The following is an 18,392-nucleotide window of genomic DNA, read 5'->3' on the forward strand; positions in this document are numbered from 1 at the left end:
GGCTGTAATTCGTGCAAATTTGGCCATGATGTGTGCAAATTCAGCTGTAATTTGTGCAAATTGCTCAGACGTTCATGCAAATTGCAGAACTTACCCCCCACTCCCAGTATACAAAGTTTCAATAGAATCTGTAAGCTAGCCTGATTCACTGCAGATCAAGATTGGTGCCGCAGCCAAAACCAAAAGAGAATCCAGGGTGGGGTGGGACAAGCCTACCAACCCTCCCCCCCAAACAGAGTTCTCTGTCTTCCATAGTATTGGATGGAAGCCTCAAATATCCTGGGCTACCCTGAGCGGCATTCAGCAAATGTAAAAAAAAGAAAGAAATGCAAGCATTGGTCTTGTGCAAATTTGGTTGGTTACACTGGAGGTGCACTTGGTCCCTTGTGCTGAGACTAAAAGAACAAAAATGAAAATAAATAAAGCAAAAGAATGTCACACAAATAAGTAGAATTGTGCTTTTCCTTGTCTTGAAGCAGGGGAAAAAACTTTCCTAACTGATCAAGACAAGAATCAAAGTGAGCCTTCTGACAAAATGCTTAAGTGGCCACACTTGAGCTGCAAATTATTTGCATGAACTAGATGATAAAACAGTAGTTTTCTATTATGCTGCAGGAAATAGATGTTTGCGAAATAACTCTTTTAACTTTCCCCGGGCACCTATTGATTATAGCCAATAGCAATTAAAAGGAGACGAAAATTAAGTTTAAAATTTAATGGCGTTCTGCTCCTGTTAATTTACTGTGTGTCCTAATCAATTCACCACCCTAGATAACAATCTATTCCAGTGAATTTTCAGGTCCTCCAAAGCTCCTTCTACTGAAAATATAATAATAATAATAGTTGTTGTTATTATTATAGACAGTGAAATAAATAAGAAAGAAGGACATACTGTAATTAAAAATTGGATTTCCCACTGGGCTGGCAAGTGGGAAATGCTCAGAGGAAAACATTTCTGTTTCACTTGGCACTGTGGTAAGGCTCAGCTTTGAAAAGATTCTGCCTGATGACATAGTGTGAGATGCCCTTTTAGCCCTATGCTGACAATCTAAGGCTGTAGATCAGGTGTGCACAACTTTTACAGCTCTGAGGGCCACGTCCAATGTCTGCGCATGTGCCAGCACCAGCGAGGAGATTTTTTTTCTACTGATAAATAAGCAGTGCTTTCAAATAGCATATCAAATTTAAGCCTCTTCATAGCTATTCAGAAATAAGCATAAGAGTATGTCTACTCACAAGTAAGCAGGACTGAATCACTCAGCAGCACTTTTCAGTAGCATCCCAAATACAAAGGTTCTGCATGTTTACTCAAATAGAAGCAGGACATACCTCTGCAGGACAAGTCTCAGAAGTAGGCAGGGCTGAATCACTCAGCAAAGCCAGCTCTCTCCTGTCTGGGAAAAGCTCTTATCTCTGATCAATGGCTGATCAGAGATAAGAGCGCTTCACTGCTAAGCCCTGACAAAAGTAGTCTTTTTCAGCACTCAGCAGGGGAAAGTTCTGTGATAAGCTGCTAATATGAGAGGGAAAGGCTAATCCCCACTGGGGGGTGGAGGGGAGGGAATGGGCCTGGGGAAGAAGTTGGATGGTGGAATTCATCACCTGATGAGCAAATTACTATTTCTATTGGGGCAAAGCCACCTATCACAAAACAACATACATAGCAATAATACATTAGTAATAACAAACTCATTCTCCGAGTACTACGTAAGTAATATCCTTATGTAGTCAAGACGGCACCAACCACACACAAGAGGAAAGTATCAGAAGAGTTGGGGGAATCCGAATGTTTGTAGAAGTACAACAAATGGTAGGACAGGGGTAGGCAATGCAAATCCTTCTCAGGACCCATCAAAGTGCCCCATCCCTCCCACTTATTATTATTATTATTATTATTATTATTATTATTATTATTACATTTTCTGAAAACTAAGTTCAAAGGAATTGTTTGTTTATTTATTTATTTATTTATTTATTTATAACATTTATATCCCGCCCTATATCAATAAGATCTCAGGGCAGCGTACAGATAAAAGCATACAGTATAAAAACAGTAAATTTTATTTACTGTTAAAACAAATTAAACCATAAACCAAGTTAAAACAATAGCAGTATAACTATTAAAACAGTTAAAACAATGTGCCTAGTGAATTCAACCATTAAAAGCTTTGTTAAAAAGCCATGTTTTCACTTGGCGCCGGAATAAAATCAGCATTGGCGCCAGTCGGGCCTCCGAGGGGAGTGTGGTGGGGCTCAGACTTGCACCTCTGCTTTGTACTTTGGGCAGGTCACTTGTCCTTTGCCATGCGGCCCATGGCAGCCATTTCATGGTGGCGCCCAGGACAGCTTCTCAAATTGTCAATTGTGCCCACGGCCCAAAGGGATTGCCTACCCTTTTCTGAAAGGTTGCTCTAGAAAAAAAAAATCTGAGAGGAGGAGAACTCCGTCCTCTGTAAACAACCCAATGAAGATTGAACATGCTTGGCGAGCATGGGATGGTGACTGACGGTTAGAGGAAACCAACAGAAAACTGAGGAAGGAGGGGGAATGGAATCAAGTGCTGGACAGGAGAACGCCACACTGCAACATTTGGTTGCAGGCCCCTCTTATTAGCCTCTGTTAACTTTGAGAATGAATGCACAGTAGCATGAGATTTCCCCCAGGGTTGCTGCACACACAGTTTGAATGCAATGCCAGCATCCAGTTTAAAATTATTCATGTATTTCAAAGGACAAGGCAATGATGTGCTTAGCATTGCTCTGCTATACAAAACAATGAGACTTGACAGTAGTTAACTTTGGCTGGATTGAACCCACATTTTGTTTCTTGAGCTACTTTATTGTATTAGTGTGCAACATATGATTAAAACTGACTAATTTTAGAAAATAAGCTACTTTAAGCTATAGTTTTTGCTTCCTAGTTATAATGTAAACTAGATGTAAATAAATGTAAACACCACTTCATACTTCTAATGTCTTTCATTCTTTGAGAGGTGGCTGTAAGTGTTAATTTAAGGAAGGGGTTCATCATCATTAAGTAAGTAAAACCTTCCAAACATCACAACAACCATTCTCTTCTGATTCAATTTATACTTTTTCTAACATTTACAAACACCGGAAAACAGACATGGTCTTAGATCTAGATTCATTGTTCTCCCAGCAGAAGGCGACTGCTGACGGAACGGAACTAACCCATTAGCTCCATCCAAAGACTCACAGCTTTGCAAGCTGATACTTTATTTAGACCTGCACAGCAGCAGCAGCAGCAGCAGCAACAACTTCCCTTTACAATGTTCCATTGCCTCTGGCTTCATGTTTAAACTGGACCATCAGCAACTACATGTGTAGCTGCCTTGCTAAACGCTGCAGGTATGGGCAAGATGGTTCAGTTCAAACAAGGTGCAAACTGTGGTTAAGTTTTTGGGTTTTTTACACTAAGCATCATCAGTCAGACCCAAGAACATGGGTAAAAATAGAGTGACCATATGAAAAGGAGGACAGGGCTCTGGAATTTCAGCAGGTGTCCTTTGTCTGCATGCAGCACCTGGTGAAATTTTCTCTTTGTCACAACAGTTAAAGCTGCAGGAACTATAAAAGAGAGACCAGATACAAAAGAGGGCACGTCTCCTGCAGTGTTAACTGTTGTGATCTCCCCTTTGAGGGAAGGTTACAACAACTGGGATTGTTTAGCTTGGAAAAAAAAAGGAGGCTAAGGGGAGACATGATAGAGGTGTACAAAATTATGCATGGTGTGGAGAATGTGGGTAGAGAGACATTCTTCTCCCTCTCTCAAATACTAGAATCCAGGGTCATCCCATGAAGCTGATTGGTGGGAGATTCAGGGCAAATAAAAGGAAGTACTTCTTCACACAGCATATAGTTAAATTATGGAACTCACTATCACAAGATGTAGTGATGGCCACCAATTTGGATGGCTTTAAAAGGAGATTGGATAAATTCCTGGAGGCAAAGGCTATCAATGGCCTCTAGCCTTGATGGCTATATACTACTGCCTCCAGAGGCAGTAAGCCTGTGTGCAGCAGTTGCTGGGGAACATAGGTAGAAGGGTGCTGTTGCACCATGTCCTGCTTTGTTGTTCCCTGGCTGATTGGCCACTGTGCGAACAGAGTGCAGGACTAGATAGACCCTTGGTCTGATCCAGCATGGCACTTCTTACGTGATGAAGAGGGAATTTCACCAGGTGCTGCATGCATACAAATGACACTTGCTGAAATTCCCTTTTCAATACAACTATTAAAGATACAGGAGCCCTGTCCTCCTTTCCCTATGGTCAGCCTAGCCAAGGGCACTTTCATCCCCTCCTTCCAGGTGAAAAGGCTTAAGAACCAAAGAAGAGGCCTGCCAGATCAGACCAAAGGCCCATCTAGTCCAGCAGCCCCAATGGGATGCCCATAAGCAAGACCTGAATGCCACATCCTCCTGCTTGTGTTCCCCAGCAATATATAGTCATCATCACTAGTAGCCAATGGCAGAGATTCCCCTCATCAGCACTGTATTGATTAGAGCTTCCCCTAATCAGCCCCGTACCAGGATTTTCTAATTCCCCTAATCACCCTGTACTAATTAGAGCTTCCTCTAATCAGCCCTGTATCAGGATTCCCTAATTCCCTTAATCAGCGCTTTATTCCCCTTCAGGAGCTAAGAGATACTGGCAAATTGAATTGAGCAGCTGAGGTGTATAGGGTGTGTCTCTGTGTAGAAAGAGCTATTTGCATATGTCTTGGATCATGTTGGAGAGTGCAGTTCAGGTGTACAATCTGTGTTAAAATGCTTGATGTCGTGAAAGCTTTAAATGTGTTCTGTGCCATATTGTACAACAAACACCTTGTAGATATTATGTTACAGTGATGGCAGATTTGTGTTGTTGTCTTTCACGTTGTTTTTGTGTTTCCTTATTATGCAAAACCAGCCTGAGAATGCTCATTGGAGGGCAGTATAGAAATATCCATAATAATAAGCATCAGATCAGGTTCTTCTTTTGTCTTGTGAGTATTCTCTTGGGTAACCAACATTTTTTTTTTAAAAAAAATAATAACATCAAAAAAGAGCCAATCATATTACCTCCAAAGTATTAATGTGCATGTTCATTAAAAAAACCCCCAACAACTTAGTTTTATGGGGGAAATGTCAAGCAAGACCCTATTATAAGGAACAGCAATCTTCTACAGTAACAACACTTACATAAATGGTACATGTAAGAAAGCTGACATACATGCATGTATCTTCCCCTCTAATTTCCAACTGCTTCTAACTACCTTAGCAACACAGGGCCAAAGCACAAGGTACAACTGCATAAATAGCAGGAGAATGATCAGACTGTGTTATCATTTGTACTATCTTGTACTTTCAAAAACCACAGCAAATGAACAAGATTTGGAAACATATAATTCCCTGAAGAGAAGGGGGGGGGAAACAGCCCCTCCCTTCTTTCCTAGTTCTTTTATTGAAAACTTTATACCTCTCCACCTATTTAAAACCTGTACAATACGTTCCAGCTATGGGACTGGTGTTTTCACTAAGTCTGCGGCTTAAACCAAATCCCTGGAGATTGATTTGATTCCAGTACGTAAAGAAACACTACAGTGGTTGTGCATGTAAATTACCTGGGGAAAGTGCAGTGGCTCACAAATTCTCAACAACTTCGACAGAATTTAGACGTCCCTGTTCTAATTGTGGACCTAGCAATGATTAACTTTTCAAAGTAGAGATACAAAAACTTCCCTGAACGTCTTCCCTCTGCTCTGGAAGCTCTTCTCTTATTCACTGGCCTCAGCTAGACCTACCTGGTCTAGTGCGACGGAGGGGTGAGGATCTCGCAATATTTTTATTGTGAGATCTCCCTCTCTGTTTACATGCGGCGTGTGACGACCTTGGAAGGAGAGACATCGCGCCCGCAATTTTGTTTTCTTAAAAAAAATAGGAGAAGCGCATGAGCTCTCGTGCACTCAGAGGTAGTTTTTTAAAAAAAAATCCCTGCTCCCCCCACCCCACCCCTGATGGGCCATTACTTGTGTGGCTCCTGGCTCCTCGTGAGTAACTGCAAGGAGCCTGGACAAACGGCAATGCTTGGCGACATATTCTGCAGTCTCAGGATCAGCTTGGGACCACGGAAAAACCGGGCTGCAAGGGAAGGGCAAAATCCTGGGGAAATGGAGGGATCATCCCTCCCTGCTCCCGGGATCCCCTGTGCGTCATTTGGATGCACAGGGGTGATCCCGGGGTGATCCCCGGGATAAGACCTTGTCTAGCTATGGCCTTAGACAGAGGAGGGTGGCCTTTGGTTGTTTGTTAGTGATGCAAAGGTCCATTGCACATGCTGGTGGATTCCCCTACGCCTGCCCCACCAGACCCAGCTTGCTGAGCTTCTGCCACCTTCCACACCTGTTTGCGGCACTACGCAGGCTTCTTCACAGCCCAACAAGTGCCAGATGAAGCCACAGGGCCACCCACCCTCATCTGGGGCCACTTTGTATGGAGCTGTCCAACCTTGTCCAGAGCAGTCTGGAAATTGCGTATTTTCAAAATTTCAAAAATGATGGCTGTAAAGGCCCCATTTGTGCAACGTTAAAGGCATAAATGTTCAATGGTGACTCCATGCCATGGCTGAGGGATCCAAATGCAGCCAGCTGGCCGGCCGCCCTCACGCCTTTGTCAAGCACTTGCCGGGCTGCAAAGAAGCCTGTGCAAAGCTGCGACCAGGGACAGGCAGCAGTGGAAAGCATCTGACTGAGACGGACATGGGTGAGTCCGTCCATCCTAAGTTTGCACCACCTCACAAAGTTTCTGGTAGCAAAAGGGGGGCTACACAGGTAAATTTGATATATGGCCAAACTCTAGCCCTCAGAGAACAGGCTGAAGATTGAGTTCCGTTGAGCCACCTTTCCATCAAGAAGAGGGGAGAACTGGGGTGTGATATAGTTAGGGTATATAAACTGGGGAGGGGCATTGGACCAATTGTCTTTGTTCCTGTCCTGCCCTGGGGAAAGGAGGTGTTCATGTTCAGCACAGCTTATGAGAAGGCCTGTACTAAGATATACATAGGTTAGCAGCACAGTGATTTTTATATTTAGTCTGTAGTGGGTTTCCAACTGTCTTGTACTTGTATTAATATGTGTGTACCGATTTGGCTTGGTACAAAACGTCCATTTTTGTACCAATTTGGCTTTGTAACTTCAAATTCCCCTTTTCCCTCATGTAAATAAATACCTATCTCTTCCAACTGGGGGCTCTTTCCAGTTTGGATCGGAGTTAAGTCCAGTGTTGCTCTGCAGCTGGCTCTAGTAACTACATTGTCCTTGGCTCTGAGACTTGAAGGAACCGGTTTGGTCCCTGATTCAGCTGAGCTAAGGAGGCTAAGCAGGCATGGGGACTCCCCCATCCTAGGCTGGTGGCAGAGAGGGAGGTGGCGGGTTTCCCTTAGCAGTGGTTAAGCTTTGAACCATATTTCTGTAATGGGGCGAAATTGAGGTGAGTAATGGGGCAAAATGGGGGGTACTCATAGGAAGAGTACCCCCCATTTCACCCCATTCCAGAAAACTGTCAGGGAACGCAGCGGATCTCTATTTTTATTAAGTGGAGATCCCCAGCTGTGCATCAGCAAAATAAAGGATAAAAGCTCCCTCCACAAATGCCCAGATCCTCCCTTCAGATCCTGCCCCGGTTAACATTTTGCTTCGTCTCAGAACAGTGGGTATAATTGGGAGAGGGGGTGGGAGCTATTACTCCCATGCCCCCAAACCCACCTGGAAGTTTCCCGGCACTGAAAATCTGGGTTTTAGGTATAACACTGATGGAGCAGAGCCGATTTCACCTTGCTGTGGAGAATAAGAACAATGCACTTTCCTCCCGGGTTCATCAAGATGAAGCCCTGCTGAAATTCCCTTTTCTATGTGACTGTGAAAGATACAGGAGCACTGTCCTCCTTTCCATATGGTCACCCTAGGACTGGCAAGGGAGCCTTGGAAGCTGGGAGCTTTGAGACAGTGAGCCTAGGAAAGAGAAGGTGCAATGTGGCTGTGGTGATCATGTTCAAATTCGCTCACTGACTTGTGTGAATCTGCCAAATGCCGAGCTGCCCATCTCCAGCTACATGTGTTATAACCATATAGATGCAGCAGCAGACCTAGAGCCTCTCTCCGTTGAAGGAAATCACATTGTTTACCTGGGGCTGTTGTGCTTCCTGGTTGTTTGGCGTGATTGATATGGGCTGCGTTATGCAGGAGAAGAGGGGCTTAGTTTAGAGAAGCCCTGATTTAGTACACTTGCTTGGTACTTTGTGACTCTATCTTGAGCATTGCAGCGAATACATATAGCAGGGGTGTCTCAAGCACTTGATCAGGGGCCTTCACAAAGGCTTGCAAGCAGGGTGAGGGAAACCAGGGCTCTGCCTGCCCCACTCCTGCGAGCTGCCTCCCCTTGCCCCTGCCCCACAGGCTTCCCAAATGTGAGCTTGAGGAACAAGGAAGGTAGAGATGGCTTTGATAGTAGTTTACTTGCTTACAAAAACCAACCAGGGAGCTCTTCACCTGAAGACACCTATATCTAGACTGACTATCCAAATGCCACACTATCCCAGTCAAAGTACAAAACTTGCTTTAGCAAACATTGTGATGGTTGGAGGTATTAGAGGACCTATTTGCATGCAGAAGGTCTCAAGTTCAGTCCCTAGCATCTCCAGGTAGGGCTGGAAAAATCTCCTGCCTTAGAGCTGCTGAACGTCAGTGGGCCCATTCAGAAGATATCTTAAACCATGGTGGTTAAGCCAGAAAGCCAGGCTGTGTTCAGAAGACACCGTAAACCACAGCTTTAACCATGGTGAATAAGGTTTTTTGGGCCGGATCTACACCATTGCTTTAAAGCACTTTATATCAGTTTTAAAGTGCTTTAAAGCAGTTAAAGCGCTTTATAACTGTTATAAAGCACTTTAAAGCAGTAGTGTAGATCCGGCCTTGCTTTATACACCATGGTTTAAGCTATGGTTTAAGATGTCATCTGAACATAGCCTGGCCTTCTGGCTTAACCACCATGGTTAAAGCCATGGTTTAAGGTGTCTTCTGAAAGGGGCCAGTGTTGACAATGCTGAGCTAGATGGACCAATGGTCTGACTAAGTATAAGGCAGCTTCCAATGTTCCTGTGTTCCTATTGCATACCACGTAACAGCATAGATACCTGGACTATGCTGCTCTGAAAAGCCCATTCCACTTTGATCTTGAAAAAATGTATGAATTTGGGTTCTCCATCTTATTCCTTCTGATGCCTTCACTGCTAATGATGGGTTCTTGCAGCCTGTTTCCCTGCTCTCCGGTAGTCAGCTGCATATGTTTTTACCAGCTGCGAAATCATCCTAGAGTTTTATGCCATTTCTCGAAATAATTTTGCTTCCAGCAGACTTTCACTGAGATGAGTTTGCATCCAGTGTGATTTGAATGCAGCAGTGTGTGGTGGGGTATAAAACTGTGTGATGTTTTAAGGCAAATTAAATCAGGATTATGTGCAGGCCATGCCTCTACGGGATCTCTGTGCAAACGCATAATTGAATTGGATCAGATCTCTGCCATGGACTATATACCACCCTGAAAACCTCAGATTTTGTTTTCTTAAAAGAGCAAATGTTAAATTAACACAGTTGCAAAGGAAAGTACGGAAATATTGGTGTGCATTGTGTAGTCTTCCTCAACCTGCTCCATATGTTTCAGACTTCAACTTCAGGCAGGGAAGGCTGGGTTAGAGAGAGTAGAAGGACCTGGGAGATAGGCTGACCATATGGAAAGGAGGACAGCTCTCTTGTATCTTTAGCAGCTGTAGAGAAAAGGGAATTTCAGCAGGTGTCATTTTTATGCTTGCAGCACCTGGTGAAATTCCCTCTTCGTTACAACAGTTAAAGCTGCAGGAGCTATACTAGAGTGACTAGATACAAAAGAGGGCAGGGCTCCTGCAGCTTTAACTGTTGTGATGAAGAGGGGATTTCACCAGGTGCTGCAAGCATACAAATGACACCTGCAGAAATTCCCTTTTCTATGCAACTGTTAAAGATACAGGAGCGCTGTCCTCCTTTCCATATGGTCAGCCTAGGAAGCTGGCTAGAGCTCCTCCATGCGATCACACAGAGCTCGTGATCACATGCAGGGGGCGCCATGAGTATAGTTGACATCCCCTTCCTATCTTTGCCCAGTGTGCAGAGCTCGGGGGTGTGTGTGCGTGTGAAGTTGGGGAGCCACGCCATGTTGGAGTGGGGCCAAGAGGCGCAGTCTCTCCCCCTTCCAAGGATTATCCCTCTACATGGAAGGCTAATGAGTAAAGGGGGCTCAAATGGATCTTTCCTTGGCCAGCAATTCTCTCTTCCCCCATCTAGTAAGCTTCTTTTTCAGAATTTCTTCCCCCGTTCGTCGCCCAGCTGAGTATTTCTAAGTGTGCGCATAGAACGTTGTCATCCTCTGGAGGGAAGCAGCTCCTTGAAAAGATCACTGAATAATATTAGTGCCTCAAGCATGTGCAGAGCGCTTCCTTCTGTGTCCATCTTTTCTTTTCAAGTAGAAAACATTTTATCAAAAAGGGCTTTTATCATTGATGATGGCAAAAAACACTGAGCACCTTCCATTCAGTTTCCACCCTCCTCCCTTTTGCCTTCAGCCATCCCCAGCACAGGAATGACCACCCTCCCTCCTCCACCCCCGAGCGCTGATTCATCATGGAATTTGGCTTTTGAGCTGAGAGTGGTTTTGCACCCTTGATGTACTTATTTCTTTATTCATTACATTTCTATATTTCCCAATAGCTGGATCTGTCTGGATCGCTCACAACAATTAAAACCACTAAATACAAAATAAAATGCATTATAAAAGTTTCACTGTGTAAAACCGAAGTAAAATAATAATAATAAAAACCCACCTAGCAGCACTACAAAGATTTAAAATACATTAACATTAGGCCAAATTATTCACCGCAAATATATGGAAATATATTATTTTGCACAATGGTTCGGAGGCCAGGCTAAGTGTGCGCATGTGCATATGTACACATGTACAGAGTGAAGCCAGTCCTGACCTGACTTCTCCTTTTTCTGTCAAGGACACAGAGCATATACTTAAACAGAACAGAAGATCTGCTGTTTTTTTGCGCTCTCTTCTGGGATCACCAGCAGCCAGTTGTCTTAACAAAGTTAAATCCTTCCTTCGACACGCTGCAGTTATTGTACTCGCTTCTGAGTTGTGTTATAGCTCAACCCCGCAGGGGACCGGCATGATTTTGTTCTTCAGAGCTATTTACTTGCTACCCCGGAGCAAGCCCTTTGGCTCTGACATTCACTTCCCAAGACCAATCTTCTGACCTTTTCTTTATTACCTTGGATTTCTCTCTGAAAGATTTTCCTGCCACTTGGAATTCTCTCCGCCAAACCTTCAGACAGAAATATCTGATGGGAAGAACTTCAATAAGCGTCACAGGCAATTTGCTTTAGCAGTTGCTAGTACGACATGTTGCTGGAGGCCTTTGTTTGGTGTGGATTTAAGAGCGTTCCTGCGGCTGGGCCCATGCGGGAGACACCGGAGACAGAAGCAAGATGTGCTCTGTCCAGGAGATGGTTCCATCACAGCCCAAATTACCTCTCCAGTAAAGTTCTGTACAGCCAGTGGGAGGCTGGTGGCTCCAATTTTGGAGCTGTGGATTCATTCTGGGTTTTAGTCAGAACATGCCAGAACTCTAAAGGACCAAGGTGCTGAGCCCTATCCCCTAAATTGTTTTGGCACCTTGTATAGCTCCTTTGGATTTCTGGCTGGTTCTGACTGAAACCCAGAATGGATTCACAGTCCCACCTGAAATCAGAGTCTCCAGCCTCCATTGTACACAACTGTTTCAATAAGTAATGAAGTGGACACCATTAGGCTAAAGCTGAGGCTTATGGATACCACTGGGTCTGGGATAAGTTTTTGTTGCCCCATCCCTCTGTTGCTTGGATCCAAAAGGCCCTTCTCCCCAGAAATCAGTCCAAGTTATTCACAATGATATTTTCGTGACCCTGGAAATGCATTTAACCTGGTGTATATGGGCCAATCCCAAGACATTTGGCTGCCTGAGGCTAAAGACAAGATGGTGGCCCCTCCCATTCCTTGTTCAAAACCTTCTAGTTGAATCCTACTATTTCAGCACTGGTCAAGGAGCCACTTTCCTCCATCACACCTGTCTTCTACCATGATTGTTTAAAATTGTTTTAGATATATTTGTCTCTCTGTGTGTGTCTTTACGGGTTATATGTGAATGGTACTTATATCATTTATTTTTAAGGTCTTAGTCTTTGTAAACTGCTCAGAGAGCTTCGATTATTGGGTGATACAGAAATGTAAAGGATGAATGAATATCCACGGAAAGCAGGCTACTTAGCCCAGGCTTAGGGAATCATACTGGGGCCAGATTTTACTTAATTTAAGACATTTCTATACCCCCAATAGCCAATGGTATATTGTCCTCCTAGACTCCCCCCAGGCCAGATTGCACAAGGGGGACAAGGACTCATCTGGCTCCTGAAAATGATGGCTGAGTGCTTGTCCTTCACTTCCCCCACTCAGGGAGTAAGGAAGGGATAAACAGAGGGAGAGAGTTCTCAGGCAGTAGCAAGTGCTCCACTGGCTTCACTCATCCCTTGCTTGCCCTGCATGGGGCAGACGAGGGGGGAGCGGAATACATTCAGCTGGAATCCTCCTGATACGTGATCAGAGATAACAAAAATCATAGCCCTTGTCCTCCCATAGGGAAGGGGAGAAGAGTTCAGGGTTGGAGATAAATAGACGATTCCTCTCCCTACCTCCCCCCAACCTTCTGGCAGCCTCCAGGCAAGGGGGCAGGCTTTGGGAAGGGTGTGGCCTACAGATGGAACCCAAGCCAGATAGGGGTCCTCTGTTGGCTGAATTAGGTCCAAGGGCTGAAGGTTCCCTCTCCCTGGCTTAGCAGGTGCAGGGCAGATTATATGGCACATTCCCCCCCCCCCTGCAGCAGCTGCTACCTGAGGCAGTCACCTCACTTTGCCTAATGGGTGGACCGTACCTGGATGTATACCTCCTTGTACTCTGGGGAAACATTATGAGGAGCTACATGTTTGTCATGTTTCTCAAAACCTCCTGCCTTCTTGGGAGACAATAATGAGGCCTACTAAGTAATCCACAAAGCTTTATTCAGGCAATAAATATCTCTTTCCACCTGAAGAGAGTCCAACCTCTAGGAACTTTCCTCTAGGCAAAACTATGCAAACTAAGCGAGACAATTATCCTTTCAAGAAGAATGGAAAGCCCTTTCCTAAGATGTATTAACTTCAGAGAGACTAGTTTTGAGGCAGCTTCTGGCGGGATGCCAACCGAGCTGACTTTCTCTTGCCTTCCTTTAGCTCTGCCTGTTTTAGTCTGTGGCATACTCTAGGATCGGCTAACCTCTCATGCTCTCCCCCTCGGAAGAATATTGGCTTCCCAATGATTGTGTATTATTTGCCCTTGATGAGATAAGCTCTGGAGAGAGTTCACTCCCAACTGGTGAACAGCCCGTGAGAGCTTTCTCCACCACTGATACAGGCTGGCCTGTTTCTGATGCCGACTCCTCTACTTCAGAGTCTGATTCTGGTTGATCACCTGAAACACCTTTTTCCAACCGAGGGGGAGCAGGGCTAGATGTGTTAGTGTTTCACTTTCCCCTTTGGGCATCAGCTGCCACTGTCCATGTTTTGGGTGACCTCTTCCCCACCCCATATATTGTTGGGTTACAAGCCCTATCATCCCTGACCATTGGCGATGCTGGCTGATAGGAGCTGGAGTCTAAAAACATCTGGAGGGTGATGCTGTTTTGAAAATCTTACATAAAAAGTAAACATTAAAGTTTGGATTATACCAGGTGTTGGGGGTTTCCAAGCGTGCCAAAGTTCTCTGCTCTGCTGTTCTTCTCATGTGGCTGCAGGAAAGGTGATGGCCCATGTGTTGTTGTGTTTATATAAAAAACGATACCCCAAATTGATTAACCTTAGTGGCTTCTACTGAAAAGGCAGTTGGAAAGAAGAGATGGAGAGGGCAGCAAAGATCATGTCCTTTCTGGGATAAAAGCTCCTTGTAAGAGGCTTGCTTCTTTCTGTGCACTAGTTAACACAACTAGCATTAAGTCAAATTTATTAAGATAAGCAAGATAAATTCTGCAAGCTTAAAGAGCAAAACCCAAAGAATTCAAACTGGTATTTCAGCCTTACGGATGGACAAATCTGTCTATTTATGGTGTATGTAACTATCTCATATTTTTATTCTAATAATGCATTAATCTATATTTTTTTTAAAAAAACAACAACTTTCAAAATACAATTTGAATACATGTTTAAAAAACACATTTAAATGTGCATTTTATCTCCAAATACATGTTGCAATGCATATATTCTCTCAAAATATGTATTTGCTCTCACTATGTAGATGTCAACACACATTTCTCTGAAAATACATATCTAAATGCATATTTTCTTATATTTCAATTGTTGAGAACTACCTCACAACATTTGGGAAAGTGATAAATTTACCTTAATCCATGATGTGCAAATCAGGTCTATTTGACTACAACTCCCATGATGGTCATGGCTTAAGGGAGTTATATTCCTAAAGTACTAGAGGGGACCAGGCGTTATAGAATATCTGAATGTATTTATGTTTAATTTAGGAATTATTTAATTCACATCCTTGACTACTTCATGGATTCTTTCAAAGCATACTTAAGATGCAGGGCTTCTAAAATGAGGAGAAAATCCCACCCCGTCCCACAAAAGTTGGCAGGCATTTTCCTGGAAATATATAATACCAATATTTCTGAACAAATAGAAATCCCTGAATCATATCTCTATATAGATAAACTCCTTTTTCTTCTGAAGCATTGAGTATTGTGTGCTATAACTCTCTGTCTGTGTGCACTAAATGGACCACAGTGGGGAACACTGCTCTTCCCTTCCCCCATTCCCACCCCCTCTTTACAAATGAAGTCATCTGAATTCACCAAATCGGAGAAAAAAAATACGAATCTCCGGCCCAGTTTCCAGTGGTGCTGTGGAAGGACAGGGCTATAGATTTTCCCAGGAGTGAAAAATAATTCACCCAGTCTGCTCGTTATTCATACAGACAGTGCATTAATAACATGGGACCCTGAGATTTCTCCTTATCTAGGCCGGAGCACAGCTAGAGGGATGAGAAGCTGACTCTTTGGATTTAAAATAACATTTTCCTCTTTTTCTGTTGAAATAAGAATTGATTGAACGTACTTTTAAGGAGTTGAGAGAGAGAGAGAAAAAACTGTTCTTTGATACCATCTAAAGTACATATTAGATAAATAGAAAACTATTGGCTTTTTGACTGTGAACAATTTTCACTTGATTCAAGTGCTGATATAGAGGAGCTCTGTGCGTAATACAAAGTATTTACTCAGGTCCTCCTCAAAGCCCACTGGAAGCCAACACACATCTTCCCATTAACTTCAATGGGTTTTGAATCAATGGCCTAACTATAAGATTTTCATATTATCCAACACTTGGCAGGAGAAATTAGGCAAGTTTCCCCAGCTGTGTGTAAAGGGCCTCTCTCATAAGTGAAATATACAGCGACTGGACTAAAAACAACAGCTGCAAGCTAGCTCCTTAAGGACCAGGGACAGATAAGTACAATAAAGTTGTTATCACAATGGCAATTTTAAAAAAGAACAACAGTTCATCAGTTTTAAATAGGGTAACCATATGAAAAAGATATCTCCCCCTGTCCCTGATGGGTTCAGCACTCCTGGGGAGTGCTGCGGACTGTGCGCGGCTTCTCTCAGCTACACACGAGTAACCGTGCGTAGCCGGGAGAAGCTGCAGATGGGTCCAACTTCCGCGGTCCCGTGCTCAGCCCGGGACTGTGGAAATACTGGGCCCAAAGTGGAGCCCGTTACCCCAGGGCAAGGGAGGGTTGACCCCTGCCTGAGCCAAGGATCCCCTGTGTGTCATCTGGACGCAAGGGGCGATCCCAGGTATCAGCCCGAGCTAACCCCTCATCTAGCAAAGCCCTATGTAAAAATGTAACTGTGCTGTGCTTACCCCTGAATAGTTCATGCAGACCTTATCTCTAACCAGTGACTAGAGCAGCCTTCCCCAACCTGATGCTCTCCAGATGTGTGAGATTGCCACTCCCATCATTTTCTTGCCACAGGAGAATGATGGGAGTTGTAGTCCAACACATCTGGAAGGCATCAGGTGGATGAAATTGTATTATGATTCTTTTCCATACCATCCTTAACATTATGGGAGTGGGTATGCTCAGGGGAACTTAGGCCTTAATGTGCAAAATTCTTCACAACCTACACCACATTCAGATTCCTCATTATTCAGGGTGATAACCAATTCTATTTTTTGTTTATTTATTATTTATATACAATATTTATATACTGCTCCACCTCCAAGATTTCAGAATGGTGAACAGCAGAATAAAAACAACCATGTTAAAATAATTATATTACTTTTTTTTTAAAAAAGAAACAAACAGTTCTGATCAACGTGAATTTTGATAAACTGCAATATTACAAAAAGTGGTGTCTTAAACCAAAGTCAATCCAAAAAACAAAAAGGGTTTAAGAAAATTGGTATGCTATGATATTTAAAGTTCAAATGGAGCTGTACGTAGTAAAATAATTAACCCATAAAAGTATTAAGAAACACTTGGTAATATAAATATTTAATACTTTAACAAATACATACATTTGAAATACAAACTAAATAGTCCACAAATATAACACATACAGCTATCCCAAATGTGTTGTGACCCAGAGGATCTTTGTCAGTGGGATATTTTTTTTACAGCATTCTAGCCTCAAATATCAAAGATTTTAATTAACTCAGTGATTCCATTTGAACCAAGTGTTGGCTCCTGTGAATCTTATCTGTGTCTGTCTACTTGAGGATGCATCAGAAAAGGATGTGGGACTTAACATTCCCTCCTATCTCATACCTTCCAAAGTGTCACTGAAGATCAAATCCTTAGTCAGGGAATTCCACAGGAAGGGGCCACGACATTGAAGGCTCTTCTCCTGGTGGACTCCAAGGAAGCCAAAGGTCCATGTGGAATCACCAAGACCATGCCCTCTGATGACCTCAGTGACTGGGCAGGTTGGTAAGGGAGAAGGTGCTCCCTCAGGTATTCTACATGTAAGCCATGTTGGTAAACCTATATAATGGCAGCTCTATGTTATGATGCCAATTTATCCTGATTTTTCAAATTCTTTACATATCTCCCAAGCTATTTGGTTGAATGTGACTGTATAGTAAAACTTTACACACATCTGTATGACATACAGTATGAGCTACTTGCCGTCAACACACGATGGTCTGTTCCGCGTTGTGCCAGCCACTTTCCCAGGTAGACAGGAGCACTTTACTGTTTGTGATCTCTCCTCAATCCGATTCTTATTACAACATCTGTGTGCTGCTATAACTTCACACGTTCCTCCTTCTGGCAAGAAAGAGAATATCAACACTATAGTTAGGAAGGGCTACTGTGGATAACAATCAAACACATACACACACACACACACACTTAAGCATGGTGCCTTATCCTACATCTTATTACGGATAAAATACAGAGCTTTAAAAATGTTATCTGTCACCTTTTCAGCCCAATTATGTCAGGTCATGTGTTTCTCCAAAACCTTAGATCAGCCTTTCCCAACATGATAGAAAAATGTAATAACAAATTTATTTATTTGTTTATTGCATTTATATACCACCCCATAGCCGAAGCTCTCTGGGCAGTTCACATATCACTATCAATTTGTTCACTATCAATTTGTTTCCTTTTCATGATACCCCAAATCAGCTGCTTGAGGTGGTTGCTTCACTCTATCAAAGTTTCACTTCTGCCCACAAACATTTTTTTTAAAAAAGCCTCACGCTTTCTCAAGTTTTTATAAAAAATGAGTTGAAATGAAAATCTCAGAACAGACGAAGAGCCCTGCTGGATCAGACCAAGGGTCCATCTAGTTCCAGCACTCTGTTCACGCAGTGGCCAACCAGCTGTTGACCAGGGAACCACAAGCAGGACATGAATGCAACAGCAACCTTCCACCCATGATCCCCAGCAGCTGGTGTATATATAGGCTTACTGCCTCTGGTACTGGAGGTAGCACACAGCCATCAGGACTAGTAGCCATTGATAGCCTTCTCCAATTTATCCAACCCCCCCTTTAAAGCCACCCAAATTAGTGGCCATCTCACCCGTCTGGACCAGTCAAATTCAATAGGTGTGACTATTGGAAACAGAGAGGCCTGCCTGCCTGCTATATAGCTCTTAAAGACAAGGAGCCAACCAGAAAAAAGAGGTGGCAGCCCTAATTCAGCATGAACATGG

The 18,392-nt window shown here is 43.4% G+C and overlaps 1 protein-coding gene across 1 annotated transcript in view; it reads right to left on the bottom strand.

Annotated features, from left to right (window-relative positions):
- TAFA1 (TAFA chemokine like family member 1) overlaps positions 1 to 18,392 on the bottom strand; it is a 404,470-nt gene that overhangs the window by 36,174 nt on the left and 349,904 nt on the right. Inside the window, exon 3 of the mRNA XM_063123424.1 lies at positions 17,358 to 17,498. Coding sequence (XP_062979494.1) covers positions 17,358 to 17,498 — 141 coding nt within the window. The remainder of the gene's footprint in view (positions 1 to 17,357; positions 17,499 to 18,392) is intronic.

This window comes from Elgaria multicarinata, chromosome 3 (assembly GCF_023053635.1).
Source record: "Elgaria multicarinata webbii isolate HBS135686 ecotype San Diego chromosome 3, rElgMul1.1.pri, whole genome shotgun sequence".
Classification (NCBI taxonomy): Eukaryota; Metazoa; Chordata; class Lepidosauria; order Squamata; family Anguidae; genus Elgaria; species Elgaria multicarinata.